Source organism: Nannobrachium achirus (genome assembly GCF_963921795.1).
Source record: "Nannobrachium achirus genome assembly, chromosome: 9".
NCBI classification, from domain to species: domain Eukaryota; kingdom Metazoa; phylum Chordata; class Actinopteri; order Myctophiformes; family Myctophidae; genus Nannobrachium; species Nannobrachium achirus.
The window spans coordinates 20,750,004-20,771,150 of NC_137818.1; the positions used below are offsets into that span (position 1 = coordinate 20,750,004).

At 43.6% G+C, this 21,147-nt stretch overlaps 1 protein-coding gene across 1 annotated transcript; it reads right to left on the reverse strand.

The window, feature by feature from the left end:
* Nucleotides 1-752: 752 nt before the first annotated feature.
* Nucleotides 753-20,542, reverse strand: wnt5a (wingless-type MMTV integration site family, member 5a; the record flags this gene model as incomplete). The annotated part of the gene is made up of 4 exons (XM_080733701.1): nt 753-1,972; nt 5,452-5,744; nt 11,240-11,487; nt 20,409-20,542. The coding sequence occupies 4 exons, from the start codon at nt 20,540-20,542 to the stop codon at nt 1,514-1,516; spliced, it is 1,134 nt and encodes a 377-aa protein (XP_080589827.1). The 3' UTR covers nt 753-1,513.
* Nucleotides 20,543-21,147: the final 605 nt, after the last annotated feature.

Consider the following 21,147-nt stretch of genomic DNA (forward strand, 5'->3'; position numbering starts at 1 on the left):
CCTTTACGAAAAAACTCAAACAAACAATAAACAGTGAAAGAGCCAAATTTGTGAGAATGTAATAATAAAATAAAAAAACACACCCCTGGGATGTCCCGACTAAAATATAAATTTACGATGGAGACGTCTTTTTGTTTTCCGCATACTGGAGAAAAAAAGCTTAAAAAAAGATTTCTGGGTAAAAGGAAATAAATACAATACAAATTACTTGATTGGTTTGGATAGAAGACAATACTATATACACAGAAGAACATAACCACAAACATTGCCCATATATATTCAAAACCATGTAAGTATCATAGCATAATGTTAAGTGGATTAAAACAAAAAATCTGTATTAATATGGAGAAAGAATGTAGGCTATAATATGAATAATATTTGTTTTTGTTTTTTTGATGCACTGTTTAACTCAAGAGCAGTGGAACAGAAGCATTACAGACAAGGGGTTTTTTAGGCCTCTGTTTCAAAGTGCATAAAAAGGTGGAGTTTTTTTCTTCTTTTCTTTTCTCGTGGCAGCACCATAACGATAAGGCTTTCTGGGATAGTTTAGTCAATGGCCCAATCCCACCCACAAAACAGCCCTGTTATTATATTAACCTCTGTTGTCCAAGGTTCTGACATGTCAACAGTGTTCCTTGGACCTTACTCAACATGTGAGGGGAAATATACACTCCGTCACTCCGAAAGTAGCGTCCAAATGGAACCAAATGGACCCGGGTTTCCATTTGGACGCTACTTCGGAAGGGGGGGGGGCTGGGTTTTGGGACCGGAGCCCGACCGACACTCATCCATAAGAGTTAAGAGCGCGCAATGGGAACACAGTCAAACTTCTTCAAGAAAAACAAACAGGGACTCTCTTGAAGTCAGCTAGCATAAAAGAAAAAACTGTCTCCAAGCTTTAAACTATCGTTATGAAATAAGGAAGGCACCGTCCCAATTTCACAGACATCGTGGCCGCGCTGGAGACGCCAAAATGACAGGATTGGTTTGTATATATCTTTAAAAACAAAAAACAATAAAACAGAAAGTGTGGTCCGGACTGCCGGATCCCTCTCTCTCTCTCTCTCTCTCTCTCTAGGCACTTAAAAGAAAAATTGAAATCTGATGGATGGTGATGGTTGGTGATAGCTGGGCATGTGAAGGAAAATAAAAAAACAAAACAAAAAATTTAAAAACCATAATAATCTCAAAATAAATATTTCATGATACTCTCAGTTTCTGAAGACATAAGATTTTTTTTGTTGAAAAAAAAAAGAAAAAGATGAAAGTCTTTTTTCTGCAACGGTATAATTGTTTAACTCTATAAATATAATTTATATAGTTTTTTTTTTCTTTCCATTCGCTCGCGCTCTCTTTCTCTCTCTCCGTGTTCCACCCCTCTTGTGTCCTCTGCTCGTGGGTAAATGCAGATGTGTTATAGCCCCGTCGTATGTTTAAAAAAAGAAAGAAAACACATGCACCCACAGTTTATAACGACGACAAAAAAAACTCCTCCCCGACGACTTTTCCCGTCTCACTTGCAGACGAACTGGTCCACGATCTTGGTGCAGCGCTTGCACTTGACGTAGCAGCACCAGTGGAACTTGCAGTGGCAGCGCTCCACGATCTGCGCCTTGTACTGGTCGTAGCCGCGGCCGCAGCACATGAGCTCGCAGCCGTCCATGCCCTCCGACGTCTTGTTGCACAGGCGCCCCACCGTGCCCAGCGAGCCCGTGCTCTGGTTGAGCTTGCAGTAGTCGGGGCTGTGCTCCGTGTAGACCAGGTCGTGCGAGGTGGGAGGGTTGAACTTGCTGTGCATCTGCACCAGCTTGCCGCGCGTGTTCAGCTTCATGGAGGCGGCGCTGTCGTACTTCTCCTTCAGCATCTCGCCCACCTTGCGGAAGTCGGCCAGCTGCAGCCAGCACGTCTTCAGCGAGCACGAGCCCGACACGCCGTGGCACTTGCAGGAGACGTGCGCGAGGTCCGACACCGTCTTTGATGGGGGGGAGGGGGGAAAAGACGGGGGGAGGACAGAGAGGGTTACTTTCGAAGAGTCGACGCACGAACGACAGTTCAGTCCAAGACAACTCATGAACGGATTTATTTTTTTATATATAAAAATAAAATGAGCAATACATGATATTGTATAGTGTTGATTTTGTGGTAGTAAATAAAGGCAGATCCACTGGGGTGGTGGAGGGAGAGCAGAAAATTTGAAAAGCAGCAACAAGCAACAAGCAACAGCAACAGACAGCAAACAGCAAGCAAGGAATGAGCACTGCACTGGTTACTGGCTGACACGGCATAGAAAGGTGCTACTTCCTCCGGGAGAATTTCACCGGATGTTATTGTTTTTTTCAGTGTGGTGTATTCCCCGCTGGCAAAAAATAAATAAATCTACTTCTCCCGACCCTTTGGTTGCGCTCGTAATAAATAGGGTGAAGTGAGTATGTGATTGGTTGAGAATAGAAGCATGGAGCCGAGACCGACCAATGGCCGGTCAGCAGCAACTGCATTGAGTTTCCTGACTGAACTTGCTCTTGAGTTTCCTGACTGAACATGGACCATGCGCAATGCTCATAATAATAGATCATTTTGTATAAAAGCCTCTGTTGAGTTGGGGGGGGGAACATTCTGCGACAATGGCCGATCTACAAGCTCACAACGCTGGTGGAGTAGTCAGAAAAGAAAAAGGAGCGGGCCAAGTCCTTTATGGAGCCCCAAAATGTGTGTTAAACCAGAAACATGAGGCCTGGCCAACCTAGACAGGATCTAAATGTCTCTAAATAGAAGAGCAGGGGGACCAATGAGTATGGGTTATATATTTTGCAGGAACATACTCTACCATACAGATCGGACAAGACAACATTTTATTCACACTAAATAGTCTAATAGAGAGTTTTAACATACTATACCATATAGATTGATCAACACACACACACACACGCACGCACATGCACACGCACACACACACACACACACACAAACTCTTGAGACATATACATGTTCAAATGTAACCAGTGTACAAAAATGAATACACATGTGTACAATCTCAAGAGTTACAGATGTACAAATTAACGCGGAGGATTTCCACTGAGCGAGTATTTAATCACAACCAGCCAGACAAGTTGACAGGTCCAAACATTGCATGCTTCGGGGCTCCTAATTCGCTGTGCATTTGCATATGCGTGCATGCACATTCATTCGCTTTAAGGGCTTGTCAGAGAAGGCAGAGCATTATGTCATGGACGCGCACACAACAGCTAACATGATGCTCTCCATGTCTGCCTTCCGAGCGGCGAGCCAAACTAAATGCTGTCCGCTCATTTGTCCCACTTGAAAGAGAAGTAGCCTGGCAACTATAGACGATCTGGCAAGCCTTGCTTCGCTTTTTGAGATGATTTCAAGGCATTTGGAACGGACTAAACTCTGCAACCCCCTTCCTTCTCCTGCCCCCCAAAAGACGCCCCTCGCGATTCCATCTCCCCACAGATCAAAGCGCCAGGAAGGAACGAGAGCTGTTACGCAGATGATCAACCGATAGAGGCCCTCGCCTTCTGTCTCGTTGACCTGGATTCTCTCACTCTCTCTTCTCTTCTCCTCTCTCCTCTTCATCTCACTCAACTCAACTTTCCATGGTTTCTAGACAGGGTTCGCCGTATGGAAACGGTCAGTTGGTTTCCTTCCGTTCCCCAACTGTACGTCGTACATCTTACTGTAAATCAGTGGCTTTCAAACTTCTTTTGTGCCTCGAGGTAACAAAGAGATGTCAAAAGACACCTGTATTCATAGCGGAAGATAAACGACCTGTGTTAGTAGCTCTGTTTTATATATATATATATATATATATATATATATATATATATATATATATATATATATAAATTATAATGACCAACCCAAAAGAGTTGCCAGATTGCCAGAGAATTAAAATTATTATGATTGGCAAATTAGTGCGCACAAAGTACTGATATAGTAAATAAGAAAATGATGTATAACTTTTTATATACTTGTATCTCCGTCTCTGTCAGGTGGAAACCTGACAAACTGTTACTTTTCAAGATTCAAATAAAATTAAAAAAATAGCAAAAAGTTGCAGTCTACAAGCTCAAAACACATTGTTGATCTTGTGGATCTGCTTTTTGATGCTTTTGTATGACGCTGTAATATGATCAAATAGGGCGTTAACTTAACAAAAGAACTAAGCTAGAATATGGAGATGAGACGTTTCTGCACAAGAGCTACGCTATATTCCAATAACAAAGTGTGGATGTCACAAAATCCCATGGTCCAGCTGGAATCATGGAACACCATTCATGAACCACTGCTCTACTCTCTACTTATTCCAGAGTTTCACAACTGTGGGCTTCAGTACCCCCAGGGGTACCTTGGGGTATTCCTAGTACCCCCAGGGGTCAAATCTGTTCTGTTAAATCTGGTGAACATAAAAAAAAAAAAAAAAAAAAAGATTATATTGTATGCCACATATTTTCAATACAACAAATTGCCAATATACTTCAGCCAACCGACAATATAATAAACAAGTTGTCAGCTAGATTGCCTCCGAATTCTTTGACCAGGTTTCAAATAGTAAAGCCAAACAAAAGACATCTAAAAACAAACATGCGCACGCGAACACACACAAAGACACACTCACATAACTACGGCAGAAACGCCAACAACCCTTCAGTAGGAGGAAGAATGTTTCGTGGTGGTGAAGGGTGAACATATTCGTAACACGACGGCCAAGGTTGCAGGGCTGAAAACATAATTCGCAACACGACGGCCAAGGTTGCAGGGCAAGCGATGAAAAGCAGCAGGAAGGACATGCACATCCAAAATCCCCAGGTCGGGCAGGTGCTGAGCGCAGAAATATTTTAAAGATATTTTTCGGGCTTTTCTGCCTTTATTGACAGTAGACAGTGGAGAGAAGACAGGAAACAGGATGAGTGAGACACGAAGCGGTAGCGACACGAAGAAAAGGTTGTCAGGGAAAAGAAGCAAATAAAAATAAATGTAGTATGTGTGAGTCTCAACCTTTTCAGGCCGCGACCCCCAAAATAATCATATTTTAACAGAGGACCCCCAACCCTAAAGTGCACTAAGAGTTGAGGAATTACATTTGGTATAACACGGTTCTATTGTGAAAATAGCTGATCTACATGCTCACAACGCCTCGCGTTGAAAGGCGTTGTGAGCATGTAGATCTGCTATTTTCACAACATTGACAATTTGTCCAATGTTTAATTTGTCATTTTATAGGCATTAAAAAGTCCTTAAATTGTCACTTTAGAAATGTGCCGATACCCACTGTACACTTTGTTTACCGTTAAGTGAGAAAACAATGTTGCACATTAAGTTAATCAGCTGGGGACCCCCCCAAAATCATTTGGGAACCCCCCGGGGGGTCCCGACCCACAGGTTGAGAACCACAGCTTTACACCACAGTGCGTGTGTGTGCACCCTCCTCACCCTGCGTCCGGCCTCGTTGTTGTGCAGGTTCATCATGACGCGGGCGCTCTCGTAGGAGCCCTTGGGGTAGCTCATCTCCCGCTCGCGCGCGTCCACGAACTCCTTGGAGAAGCGGTAGCCGTAGTTGAGGTTGTCCCCGCAGCCGCCCCACAGCCAGTCCCGGGGCAGGTCCTTGGGGCGCGCCGCGCGGCTGCAGCCGCAGCTGGACAGCTCGCCCTCGCGGCAGGCGCGGCTGATGGCGTTGACCACGCCCGCCGCGCTGATGGCGTACGTGAACGCCGTCTCCCGGCTGCCTGTTGTTGAGACACACACACATGCATAGCGTTGACGGTCTCCGTGTTTTAAAGTTTGTGTTTTATCGGCCTACTTGATCGTTAAATAGTAGCAGGTCGGCGAGCTCGAAACGTGCTTGTCGATCTGCTACTTTTGCCATTTTTGAATTTGAGTCATGAAAAGCAACCATTTTGGATAATGGTTTCTACCCGACAGACGATATACCATGAGCTGCATAATTCATTTTTTTAATAGGTGTGAAAAAAACTCAAGACTATATGGTTATGGTTTTATTTGTGAAGTTTTGTGTGTTCCAAGAGGTGAATGTGATATTGTTTATTGATGTTTTGGGTGTTTTGGGATGTTTTGGGATGGGTCTTATGACAAGACACACAAAAAAAATAATCCTTCATTCATTCATTCATTCATTACACTCTCAGAGTTACAGACACCTAAGGCAAAGGTCCGGGACCACTAGGGGGGTCCTCAGAGTTACTACAGATGGGCCACCAAATGTTTGTGTGATTTTTACATTAACCACTTGGACCATAGAATTCCTTTTCTGAGGGGAACATTGGCCGAAAATAGCACATCGACAAGTGGTGTGTGAGCATGTAGATCGGCTATTCTCGGCAAAGAGGTTTGGTGTAAGAGGAGAGGGAAAAGAGCAGATCAAGTTGAAGTTTTCTAAGTATTGAGGGTTTATATTGATCTATGAAATCTATAAAAAGGTTTAATCTGCGCCTGGGCCAGTAGGCGCCCCAAGAAACAGTGTTTTTTTTAGCTTCCTTATCACCAACAAAATGAGCAATGGAGTCCAGTGTGTTGTGGTTATTGGGAATCAGCCAGAGAGAGGACAGCGCCCTCCAGTGACCGAGGCCTCTCACAACACGCATCTGCTGCCACTCTCTTTAAACCCAAATTAGACGTGACAGGAGCTTTGATTGGACGTGTGTCACGGTCTGATAAAGCCCCGAGTGTTTCCTTTATCATTAGCCTCCCATCGTTTCATCCTCTCCCCTAACATTTCCTCTGTGGAGAATACGAGGTGAGGGGGTTGAAGGAAGAAAAATATCAAGACCGTGCCATCATCGGATTCCTTTTTTCTCTTTTCCCCTTAGCTCTCCCAACCAGGGACATGCAGAGAATGTTATAGAGGCAGGGGCTGAGATTTCTAAAAGGGCCTTTTGGTGGAAATATCGAAAATAGCAGACCTCCAAGCTCACAACGCGTCGCGTTGTCGGTGCTTGATACCACACTGAACTAAGCATACTGGAGAAGTGGCGTAACGGCATGGTTTTCTACACAGAGAGACTTGCATTCAAATTCAGGAGAGTTTGGACAAGGCAGTTCTCTTGAATGTTGCCTTCAGGTATGGCATGGAAAGAGGGCATTTGCCTTTCTTTCACCATAGTAAAAACTGCAATCATGGTCTGGAGACGGATGAAAGGGCAGGGGCTCAAGCCCCCTTTGATGTCTATGTGTGCACATGCCTGCTCCCAACGTACGAGCTCTGCGCGGAACAGAAAAACGTGCGTGGCTCTGGTGATTAAGGGAGCAAAAAAGAAAAAAAGATAATAACGAGATGGAGGGGATAAGCAGACTGTAAGGAAGGAAGGAAGAAAGAAGGGTCCAAAACTACGATGGTACCAAGGCCGCTCCGAGAGACGTGCAAAATGCACAGCTCATATACCTTGCCTCGCGGAATCCTTAGAGAGCCTGTTGTAATGACAAGAACAGAGAAACCCAGGGAGGGAGAGAGAGGGGGAGAGGGGAGGGGATGGAAAGAGAACGAGAGCTGCAGAGATAAGTCAAGAGAAAGATATTAATAAGGAAAGAAAAAGCAAACCCAAGAGAGATGGTGGGGGGGGAGAACATAAACGAACCCCGCCCCACCCCCCCAAAATGCAGATATAGAAAGAGAAGGATGGGAAGTTCCAAGGCAGATAAAGAGACGTAGAAGAGGTGGTGTGTGAAAGCTGTCCAGATGGGAAGCTCTGGAAGCCTTGGAGGGGAAGAAGGTTATTAGTCTAGTACAAGGGCAGAAACCTTTTATCTGCAAACTTTTGATTTTGGGCCATACTTCATCAATACTAGTGTCGCGCAAAAAATAGCTGATCTGCAAGCTCAAAACGCGGTGCAGGTGCGATGCGTTTTGAGCTTGCCGATCGTTTATTTTTTGGGGGGGAGGACATGCAGTATGAGGTTTCCGATCGACAGCAAACTGGAGAAAAAAAAGGGAAACTTCAAAAACCCGGGGCCCAGAGGAGATTGGGGGCCTAATAGCGAACCTGTGGACAGACAAGCTGTCGTCCCCCCCACACTGAATGCTGCTATACTGTAGCTGGCCCTGGGCGCTCCGCTATGTGCGTGCGCGTGCGTGCGTCGTTTGGTCCTCCTGGCCCTGCTCCCATCCTCCTCAGAGGGGAGGCATCCTCCCCCCTCCCTCTCCTCCACCCCGCCCCACCCCTGGGAGCTGAAGAAGATGAAGAAGAGGAGGGGGGGAGAAGAAGGTATTTTCTTTTTCAACCCTCCCATCTCCTGGAGCTTTCTGGCGCTCTAAATCACCCGCTGTGTCTGAAGGCCAGCAGACAGACAGGACGTGGACGGACGGACGGACGGACGGAAGGACAGGCAGACAGAGACAGACTCGCAGTCGGGGCGGGCAGGCAGACATGGGGAGGACATGTTTACTTGATGGAAAAACACTCAATTCACCTTTTATTTGCCGAGCTGCATATCCGGTACCACTTAAAGCCTCCATAATTGGTAAAAGGTACTAATATACGTACTTGTACATCTTTTTTTTCACTCTATCAAAAATTTCTTTGCCAAAAAATATCCGATCTACAAGTCGATCTGTGCCAAAAAATAGCCACTCTACAAGCTCTCTTGCGAGATTGTAGATCTGCTTTTTTTTGGCAAACGTTCCACCCCAGGATAACGGATTTTGCTTATCGCGATAATATCGTATATCGCGATTTATTTTGTCACAATAATAGTGATATGAATTTTTTCATATCGTCCCATCCCTTAACAGGCAGACAGAGATGGCCTCGCAGTCTGGGCAGGCAGGCAGGGCAGACAGACATGGGGAGGACATGTTTACTTGGCCCAGAGTGGGCTGTGAGATGGGAGCGATGTCGGGAGGAGAGGGAGGAGGGAGGGGAAGAGCGCTGCTCCTGATGAGGGTTCTATGAAGACGGATCTGCCGAGAGGGAGCGAGGAGCGCCGAGGGAGGAGGAGGAGGAGGCGCAGTGGCCTGTGTGTGTCTTTTTTTTTGTGATAGAAACCTTTATTTATATTAACCATTTAAACCCTAGTGTCCAATGTCCATATATTCTGAGAATTTTAGCCAAAAATAGCCGATCTACAAGCTCACAATGCATCGCAACGCGAGGCATTGTGAGCCTGTAGATCGGCTATTTTCGGCAAAGAGCTCTGGTATAGAGGGGGAAAAGTACAGAGTGAAAGGTCAAGTTCATTAAGTACTGACGGTTCAAGTGGTTAAACATCTGAACACACGAATTGACAAGAATCCAAAATACACTGACGATTGTGCTGTCAAGCAATGAAACTTTATGGAATCTATGAAAAGATTGCAGGGGTCCCTGCTTCATCCCACTCTCAACTAAGGGGTCCTTGACCTGAAAACGTTGAAGACCCCCTGCTTTACCTATAAACCCAACTATAAAGAAAAATCTGTTTTAACCATAAAAAAAGCCATCTATCATAATGGTACACACACACACACGCACACACACACACACAGGATTTGTTATTGCAAGGAATCCGAATGAAGCCTGTAATGTTAACGACACAAGCGATAACTATAATCACATGTGTGCTATCAACATAATGTGCTTCATTCAAACCATCTCTCTCTCTCTGGCTCTGCTGAGCTAATGCTACAACTGGACACTGCATGTCTGCTGCTGTGATCACCACTAGGGATGGGACGACTGTCATTACTTTTGTGAGACACGTGTGTGTGTGTGTGTGTGTGTGTGTGTGTGTGTGTGTGTGTGTGTGTGTGTGTGTGTGTGTGTGTGTGTGTGTGTGTGTTATATTGTCTCCCATTCATCAGGGATCATACATTGGGGGTTGGTCTAGCAGGCCAAAGCCACATGTCATTTATCCAGCGACCTCACCCACCAACTATTCCTTCCACACAGCTGCTCAAAATCACCATCTCGTACATGTTTTTTTTTTTTTTGCATTTTTTGTCCAGTATGTGTGTGCACTTTTGTGGATAGAAAACACAAATATTTATATGGATATGTGTGCTCACGTGTGCTTGTGGATACCCCCATGATAATGTATTCCCTCGTAAACTGTTTTTCACAACTTTGCATGCATCTCTATGTGCGTGCGTGCGTGTGTGCGTGCGTGCGTGTGTGCGTGCGTGCGTGCAACTAGACTTGTGAGGGCCAAATGTCCCCGCAGTATAGTAACATTTTAGAAATAGACATTGTGAGGACATTATTGTCCCGGTCGTTTTATGGTTGAAATATTTTTGGATTTAGGCCTACAATTAGGAAAAGGGCCAGGTTGGGGTTAGTTAGGGTTAGTAGACATCCCACCCTGGAAAATATCTTTTTTTTTTTTTTCGGGAAGTTATTAATTTTTTTTACGGTCAAAAACAGTTCGGCACAAAACTATGCACAGGTAATGTGTGGATGTTACTGTATATTTTTATTTTATGTCATCCTGTCTGTGTTATCTACATAAAAAATGTAACGAAGGCCAAAATGATTGTATTGAGTTTTTGAGAAAACTCTTTCAAATGGTCAAGCTCACAATGCGTCGCATTGTAGTTCTGTTATTTTCAAATATTTTTTTCTAAATATTTTCGTACATTCGAAAACGTGTGAAATAGGACATTCTGCATAACGGGTCATTTCTACTAAGTACATTTTGATGCCAATACTTTTGTATTTCCACTCAAGTAAATGTTTAATTCCTGACTTTTACTTTTAACAGAGTATTTCTACATTTCAGTATTGACACCTTTACTTTAACCCATTTAGGCCTAGAATTATTTAATGCTTTAACTATTGAAAAATAGAAGATATACAAGCTCACAGCGTGGCACCGAGTGCTGCGCTGCAAGCTTGTAGATCTGCTATTTTTGAAAAATTTTGTTTTTTTGTGCAAGTCTTTGAATATATCTTTTCAAAAGCGAACATCTGTAACTAAAACTTTTGATTCTGGGTGGTCCCTGGAACAACATATTTTGAGATGGGGTCTGCGGCCAAATACATTGTAATTTTGGGGGTCCTTGACATGAAAAAGTTTGAGAACCACTGATTTAGAAGGATTTAGAAGACATTTTTAGAATCGGGTCAAAAATATTCAAAAGCTTGCTAAATTTTTTGCAGATCTACAAGCTCGCAGCTGTGAGCTTTTAATAGTTAAAGCATAAAATAATGTTTAAAGTGGTTCAAATCTAAAGTGACACAGGTTTGTGTTCAGGCCTAAATGGGCGTAGCTATTTTCCCCGCCACTTGCTTACCGATCTGCATGACCCGTCCGAACACGGAGGAGTTGTCCACGGTGCTGCAGTTCCAGCGCCGGTGCCTGAACTGGTACTGGCACTCCCGGATGCCCGTCTTGGCGCCCTCGCCAATGTACTGCATGTGGTCCTGGTAGAGCTGGCACAGCTTCTTCTGGCCCTGCGACAGGCCCACCAGCTGGCTGCACAGAGGCTGGGCACCGATGATGTACGCCTCAGGGATGAGCAGGGGGTTCATGGCCAAGGACCTGAGGGAGAGACGAGAGGAGACGCCATGTCATTTATGAGGAGAAGGACTCAATGGACTTACTTTATATGGTGACGTCAACGAGCATGTTGCTTCCTGATTGGCTAAAAGTTTATCTAGAACTCGGGTGTGTGCACAGTATCTGAGGGATTGAATGTAGGGTTAGGAAGTAATGTTAGAGTGCCTGTTGGGCAGATCTTTATGCCCATAACATGGTGTTCTGTGTCCAGGCTAGGCAACCACACCAATGAGAGAGAGAGAGAGAGAGAGATAAAAAGAGGGGAGGGAAGCAGTGGTGTGTTCTAGACTTTTTTTGAGGGCATATTATAATCTATGATCCGCGGCTATTCGTGTGGCCAGGACATACGCCAGTGCATAATGCCTATCAGATACGCTACTTTGAAAGGTTCACGAGGGCATACTCTTCTCTTTTTTTAAATGTCTTCACAGCATACGGAGTATAGAGATGGGACGATATGAAAATGTCATATCACGATTATTGTGACAAAAGAAATCGCGCTTTACGATATTATTGCGATAATCAAAATCCATTATCCTGGAGCGTAACATTTGCCAAAAAATTGCAAACGCGACGCGCTGTGAGCTTCTAGATCTGCTATTTTTTGGCAAAGACATTTGATAGTGAAAAAAAGACTGTATCAAGTACATATATTATAAGAACCTTTTACCAATTATAGAGGGTTTAAGTGGTATTGGATATGCAGCTAGGCAAATAAAAGGTGAATTGAACCCGATATCACGATAAATTAAATCTCCACGATATGATTACCGTGAGTGTTTTTTATCACGAAAAACGATAATATCGCGTATCATCCCATCCCTAACGGCGTATACCCGCGTGACAGGTAGAACCCAGCACTGGAGGGAAGGGTAGAAAGAAAAAACTTTCTCTAAGATAGAGAGAAAGAAAAATAAATAAAGCGAGAAAGAAAGAGAAAGAAAGAGAGAAAGAAAGAGAGAAAGAGAGAAAGAAAGAAAGAAAGAAAGAAAGAAAGAAAGAAAGAAAGAAAGAAAGAAATTTAACGTGACAAATATACAGAGACAACATAATTAACGCACACACAACTAATGTGACAAATACATCCCTCCTGACCTCCTTCCATTAGTGTTCTAACGCATGGAGACCAACCACAGTGCTCCTCTAATGTGATTCATTTGCTCTATCACTTTCTGACAAACTCATTTTCTCTCAGTGGGTCTGCAGTTAGATTATTATCCTTCTGACTCCTGGGACAAACACCGCCATTATTCACACAGAATACTAATCTCTCCACAGAGGCCAGGAGAGGATAAATGAAAGGAAGCCATTCGACTGAAGACAGAACCAAATAGAAGACTCTACAGCAGGGGTCTTTGACATGGGGTCCGGGACCCCAAGGGGGTCCTCAGAGTTACTACAGGGGGTCCTCCAAATCTTCCAATCCTTTTTATATTAACAACTTGAAACATAGTGTCACTATTCTGGGAATTATAGCCAAAAATAGCAGATCTACAAGCTCACAACGCCTCGCGCTGAGCTTGTAGATCGGCTATTTTCTGCAAAGAGGTTTGGTGTAGAGGGGAAAAAGATCAGACTAAGTACAGAGTAAAAGGTCAAGTTTATTAGGTAATGACGGCTCAAGTGGTTAAATATCTGAAAACACATGAATCCAAAATACACTGATGATTGTGCTGTCAAACAATGAAATTATATGGAATCTATGAAAAGGTTATGAGGGTCCCTGCTTCATCTCTCTCTCAACTAAGGGGTCTTTGGCCTGAAAACGTTGAAGACCCCTGCTCTAATGCAAGTGAATGAATGAGAGGGAGAGAGAGGGAGAGAGACAGAAAGAGAAAACAGGCAATATCTGGCATGACATTTTGTCCATTTTAGGGGCAAGACCACTTGGCCTTTAGTGTTGTACATTTTTTGAGGGCACAAAGGACAAATGCCAAGGCAGGAAGGACGTCAAATTAAACAAGAGTTTAGTAATAGACTATCTTCAGTGAAATATGTAGTCATCAATGTCTATTTCTTGTCATTTTAGATGTCAGTGTCTCTTTATTTGAAATAGATAAATAATGGTATTTACAATAATCCTTTCTCAGCCCTCCACCAAAGACACAGGATTGGTTTACCCTTGTAGGGTCTTCGGGTCACTTTGACCCGGTTTTCAATTTTCAACATCAAGAAAAAGAATGTTGAAATATGTTTTTTTCCATGAAACTTCTTCTGCTTGGCTTATTTACTGTACTAAACATGTGATATGAAAATGGTACATGTCATGCATTTGCAACACCCCCCTGTATCAACATATAACACCCAGGGTCTTCGGGTCACTTTGACCCGGCCATTGAAAGTGTATGCTAAATGGCTAATATTTAGACCATTTCTTTCTGAAAAAACATTGGACATATGGATTTTCGAGTACATAATTTGCTCACCATTACAAACTACATCGATAACAATTCAATCAATATTATCTCCGCCAGGCCGGGATGGCCAAAGGTGAGGGATTATGTTTTCGTTGCTTCTGTCTGTGAACAGCTAATCTCAGTCACCGCTGGACCAGTCAGCGTGAAACTTTACATGTACTCCCCCGGCAGGCCTAGGAAGATATTCAACCCCAAATTGTCCTGTTATAGCGCCACCATGAGGCAGAATTGAGCAAAACAAGTTTTGGGGGATATTTACAATACCGATTTTCTCTGGTCATTTGATCAATGTCATGACCTACAGTATGTGTCACATTTTCTATTCAGATTGGCCACAATTCCAAAGATGCTTACGATTTTTGCGGGAGTGGTACATTTTGCTACCAAATGGGAATTTCATCCCTATGCCACTTTACAAATTCCAAGTTCCACAGCATTCCGACGTGATTTGTATCATTTATTTTATTTTATTTTGAGTAGCCAATTATGGTTTACCCTCTTTTTCTCCCCAATCCAGTCCTTATGCCAATTGATTCCTCCCCTATGTTGTCACTGCTGTTGTATCCTACCGAATTACCTGACAGTGAGGAGCCCCCACGAGAGGACGGAGGGCCTTCGCCCTTCGTCCTACTCCTCCCTCCCAAAACCAGCTGCCGCCCAGCCTGGCTGTAGGAATACATGTAGTGACAATTATCACCCTCTCTGCCCAGCTTCCCTTCCCTCGAACAACAATTGTGTTTGCATAGATGCGGTAGCACTTTGTGCAAATCAGAACGGGACAAGAAATATTTGACATATAGTTCTTGATCAAAATGACAATAGGGATAATATGTACCAATTGGTGTGAGGTTTGGACAAAGTCTATATGGTAATACCAACAAGATATTTTGCAAAGATCAGTCTCATGGTGGTGCTATAAAAGACAGATGGGAAAGATTTCTAGTGGAGTTTCTTTATAGGCCTCCTGGGCGTATGTGTGCCAAGTGTGATGCTGAAGTGGTGCCTCAGATTAGCTGTTCACACAACGGCCTGATGGTGGCGCTATAAGAGGCCAATGTGAAGAATTTGGGGAGGAGGTTCTTCCTAGGCCTCCCGGGAGTGTGTGTGTGTGTAGTTTCACACTAATTGCTCCAACTTGCCTGAGATTAGCTGTCCACAGACAGAGGAATGAATACATAATCCCTCACCTTTGGCCATCCCGGCCTGGCGGGGATAATACAAAATATTGATTGAATTGTTAGTAAAGTAGTTAGTAATGACAATCAAATTGTGTTTAATAAGATTTTTGGGGTGTTCTAACTACTTTAGAATGGTTTAATATGAGCCGGGTCAAAGTGACCCGAAGGCCCTGGGTGTGACTAAAACACGAGGATCCTACGAGGGTTGGGGACTCAGGGGAGTTAAGAATTCAGAATCTCAACAAAAGACACTGGTGTCTACATGACAAGAGACACTGGTGTCTACATGACAAGAAAGAGACACTGGTGTCTACATGACAAGAAAGAGACACTGGTGTCTACATGACAAGAAAGAGACACTGGTGTCTACATGACAAGAAAGAGACACTGGTGTCTACATGACAAGAAAGACACTGGTGTCTACATGACAAGAAAGACACTGGTGTCTATATGAAAACAAAGACACTGACGTCTACATGACAAGAAATGTGTAGAGTGGCCACTTGGCAACCCAGAAGGATCCCAGTTCAATCCCGGCTTCCCAGAGGTAGTGTTGAAGTGTCCTTGAGCAAGACAAGGTTGCATGGTTTCCTGCGCCATCGGTGTGTGAATGTGGGAGTGAATTGGTGAAGAATGTAACCATTTACGTCTAGGACTTCCAAGCTATACACAATAATGAAAAGTTTGAGAACCATGGCTCTATTCTAAACCATACAGACGAGTTAATAAAACAGCATTTCAGACGTTCAAATAAGTAGTGGATCGCAGCTTTCTTTTAACAGTGAAGGATATATGAGTGTGTGTGTAGTTGTGTGAGCCATCTGGTTCCAGGACCACAAGCCCCCCCCACCCCCCCCATCCCTGATCCCCCAGAGAGGGACAATTAGCCCCTGGTGTAACCTGATCAACTAGGGAAAACTCTGCACTAAATATGCACGCACGCAAACCACGTACAGAGCCCAGCGTGCCGTGCATACATGAACACAGGCAAAATAGGCACGCACACACGCACGCACGCACACACACACACACACACACACACACACACACACACAGGGATGGGACGATATGAAAATGTCATATCACGATTATTGTGATTCACAATATTATCGTGATAATCAAAATTCATTATCCTGGAGCGGAACATAGCAGCCAAAAAATAGCAGATCTACAAGCTCACAACGCAACTCGGATTGAGCTTGTAGATCGACAATTGTTTTTACAAAGACATTTGATAGAGAGTGAAAAAAAGACTGTATCAAGTACGTATATTATAAGTACCTGTTGCCAATTATAGAGGGTTTAAGTGGTACCCATATGCAGCTCTGCAAATAAAAGGTGAATTGAACCCAGTGCATGACGAAGGACGATATCACGATAAGTGAAATCTCTACAATACGATTATTGTGAGTGTTTTTTTATCGCTTAATAATATCGCTTATTGTCCCATCCCTACCTCACATTAACGCGTGCAAGGCTATCACTCGTCATATGCCACTCTAAATGATTTACACCTATTTGTCTAATATCGTCGCCGTATTTTCGTTTTTAAATTCAAAATAGGAGTGGGCGATATGGAAAGATACAATATCACGATATTTTCCCAAGCTGTATCACAATATACGATCTTATCACGATTCTTTTTCATGTTGGTTTTTATGGTTCTTTTTCAAGTTACTTAACAGTACAACCACCTACAGTACATGGTACTGTAACAAAAAATAAAAGGAGTAACAGACCATTTAGACCAGTGGTCCTCAAAGTGGGGTCCAGAGACTCTCTGGGTTCCTTTTGGGAGGTCTTATTGATCCTTACAAATATGTAACTGTGACAGTATACAAATACAAATGAAACCAAACGGACCCTTACGGGTTCGTTTGGTTTCATTTGTATATTTTCAGAGTTAAGGGGAGACCTTGACATTTTCAAGTTTGAGAACTACTCATTTAGACAAAAATGCAGGTGTAATTCTGCAATGAATCTCTGTATAAACAATTCAACAGGATTTGTTTATAAGGCTCCCTCATTGTATCATGATATATATACGATATCTTTGAAAAGGAATATCGTGGAGACACTGTATCGTCTCAACGATATTTATCACCATATCGTCCACCCCTAATTCAAAAGCATCAAAAGTAGCAGATCCACAAGCTCGGATCTGCCACTTGATGCTTTTGTGTGACACTGTAGCATGATCAAGTTGGTGTTAATTTACGGGACACACGCACACACACAAAAGTTAGAATAGTGGAGTTCTCTATGGGGATCTATGGTTAACGTGTCAATTCTCTATTAAATTCCCATCATATTAACTCTTTTTCTCTTCTTTTCTGGAAAACATAAGCGTGTGTGGAGCATTGCTCAGCCAACTCTCTTCTCTGCCTAATAAATAAAAGTGATGGGAACACATGACTCCCTCCCAAACAAAATTAAGCTTTTAATTAAGCTTTTTATTTTCTCCTTGTTTTCTTTTTATACAGCATTTCTCTAAATTTGTCATCACTAGTGATGCATTGCTGCGCAAGTATGCATGCCACATCCAACACAGACACACACACACGCACACACACACACAGAGTATGCATATCGTCACTGTCGGGCAGAAACCTTGTATCTCCAAGTTTCAAGTTTGTACGTTTTTTTCACCAAGTAAAGCCCTGCTTCATCACACAAGGCTGTCGCACAAAAGCAGTGAAAACAAGCACACAAGCACACAACGCCTCACGGTGCGAGGCGTTGTGTGCTTGTAGATCTGCCATTTTCACTAGTTTAGTTCATTTTTGAGCGGTGGTCACACCGTCTCCTATACGTGGCCGTGTGTGTGGGTATGTATGCGTCCATGTCTGTCTGTCTGTCTGTCTGTAGCCTGCAGTACCTTTTCTGACCACACATGTTAAGGGAAGGGCGCTGTTGTTCAGACTCACATTCACACACACACACGCGCACGCACACACACGCAGCCTCCACCGCTCAGTTCACACAAGTGTGATTTTTAAATGATAAATACAAAACGAACGGTCTTGGACATACAAGGTTTCCACCCGACACACACACACACACACACACACACACACACACACACAGTAAATAGTTACCAAGTGGTGTTTCTATGGATATTGGTAAACAGGATTTTCCCCTATGAGAAGTGTGCTGTGTCTAAGACCTGACACGGTCAAATTTAGATTTTTCTCCGAAATAGCAACAGGACGTACACACGCACGCACGTGTGCGCGCACACAAACACGTGCACACATGTGCACACACAAGTTCGTGCCTGCACATATTTGGATACTTACTCAAAAAACCACAGCATTCTATGTTTTCTATAATATTCATAATTTTGGTTTGGCTAAAATGTGGAAAAAGAAAATAAGGGAGAAAAAGGATCTTCCTGCAAAGCTAATGTGCAACAGTCAGCATGTTGTAGTACTTCATATGTGGTGCGACTGAAGCTTAGTAAACACACACACACACACACACACGCACGCACGCACGCACGCACGCACGCACGCACGCACGCACGCACGCACGCACACACACACACGCACGATTTTGAAGCTAAAAGCAAGTTCAAAAAGACAGAATAAAGCGTTTGTTTCATTGCATATATCAAGATATAGCCACCAACTATGAACATGTTTGGTTCTTTTACATGACACAATACACCCAATGTTTCTATTTCTAACGAGCTTATCACATCTCGAGATTCTCGACAGTGAACCACCAAAACATTTAAACTGAAAGCTTGTCCTTTTTCTTTTTTAAAGGAAAAGCCTAAACCAGAACTTTTCTTTCTTTTTCAAGACTTGTGTCAACAAATATAGAAGAACGGTCCTCTTGAAAAGCAATAAAAAAGAAATGCTCTTGCCATGCACTTTGTGGGCGGAAACCAAACATGGTGGATTTCTTACAAATGCGCGCGCACACACACACACACACACACACACACACACACACACACACACACACACACACACACACACACACACACACACACACACACACACACACACACACACACACACACACACACACACACACACACACACACACACACACACACACACACACACACACACACGGGGGGCAGTGGGACTGAGTTACTAGGGCCCAAGGTGGAGGGGCCTTTATTATTGAATGCTTTAACTATTGAAAATAGCAGATCTACAAGCTCGTAGATCTGCTATTTTTGAAAAGTCGTGAAAATGTGTGCAAATCTTTGAATATATGTACTTTTTAAGCTAACATTTGTAACTCAAATTTTGCTTCTGGGGGGGTCCCTGGAACTAAATATTTTGAGATGGGGGTCCGTGGCCAAATACATATCATTTTGGGGGTCCTTCACATGAAAATGTTTGAGCACCACTGACATAGAAACTTAGGTTTTTCAAAAAACCTTAGAAGGATTTGAAATATTCAAAGACTTGCACACATTTTCACGATTATTCAAAAAGCAGATCTACAAGCTCGCAGAGTGGCACTCGGTGCCGTGCTGGCACACTGAAGTCAACTCTTCAGGGCTCATTAATCCATTTGTAACTCTGCATAAAGTGTCCATTTTGGTTACATTTGTACGCTCGTAGTTGACAGAGGATTTACCGTGTCAAATCCTGTGTTTGCATTTGCGGGTCTATTTTTGCACTCCTCGAGTTAAGCAAACCACTTGAACACCAGCAAGACTATTCTGGGGTAGTGTGTGTGTGTGTGTGTGGGGGGGGGGGGGGGGGCATTGACGTTTGCGACACACTTTGAGCTTGTAGATCTGCTATTTCATTGCGAGAGACATTTGTTGTAGATAGAAAGGGAGCAGTTGTAACTCATTGACTTGAGAGGTTCAACCACTTGAACCCCAACATCTGTATCGTGGGGAAAGTGCAGATCAACAAACGTGTCAATAATATAAAACTGAAAATACACTAGAATAGAGCCCTGAGGGACCCCGGGGATCAACCATATTAGCTGTTATTTCTTTGGACGCCTAAGGTTTCCACCCGACAACAACGATATGAAAGGGAACGTGTCGGAATTTGTTCGACGTCACATTAGTTTGACGCTGATGAATGCTAACCTGGTAAAATGCTAACCTGCCGACGCTGGTGAATGCTAACCTGGTGAATGTTAACCACTATGCCTAAACCAAAGCCAAACCCTAACCTCAGTAAATAAAACTATGCCTAAACCTAACCCTAAAACCTAACCCTATAACCCTAACCCTTGGTCAAACTAATGAAACGTATAAATATGGAGATTTTACCCAACAACGATATGAAAAGGGTTGAAACCCACAGTATGCAGTGTTACTCACCACCAGGAGTTGGCCTCCACCACCACCTGCATGAGGAGGATGGCCAGGGTGAGGGCGAAGACACAGTTCCGGGAGTCCAGGAGGGCTGAGGGCCACCGCACCGCCCGACACCAGCTGCCCAGACCCAGGTTCATTCTGCCTGCTGCTGATAGCCTGGGAGGGAGGGAGGTAAGGGGGGAGAGCACAAGAATTGCGGTCACAATCTGTCTTGTTCAGGGCTTGACATTAACTTTTTGAGGCACTTGTCATTTGGACAAGTACATTTCCCAATCAATGGTCCGGGGCACAAAAGTCACTGTCCGGATAAAAATGAAACATTATCTTTCTTTCTTTAAGTGCATGCATAGGAGTTAGAAATTGAAATAGAATGAATAACAAAATGACCCAGCTTGGTCCCTCCACTCCCTCCACTACATAGTATCGCCAGTCCATAGTCTGCATACAGCACAAAGCTGCTAGGAGCGTCACAGAAAAAGTGAAGCCAAGAGCCACTTGTCCAACGGACAAGTACATTTTTAATGAGCTTGTCCGGAAGGATTTTTTACAGCACAAGCCTTAATGTCAAGCCCTGTTGTTGATTCCGAAGTTTATGCCTTTCGACTCGATGTGTACAGTTAACTCATGGTCACCAGGGGTGATTAGCTATTAGCTTAGTGCAGTGTTTCTCAAATGGTGGTACGTACGTGTACCCCTAGGGGTACGCGGGGGTACTGCATAGGCTACGTGAGGAAAAACTAGA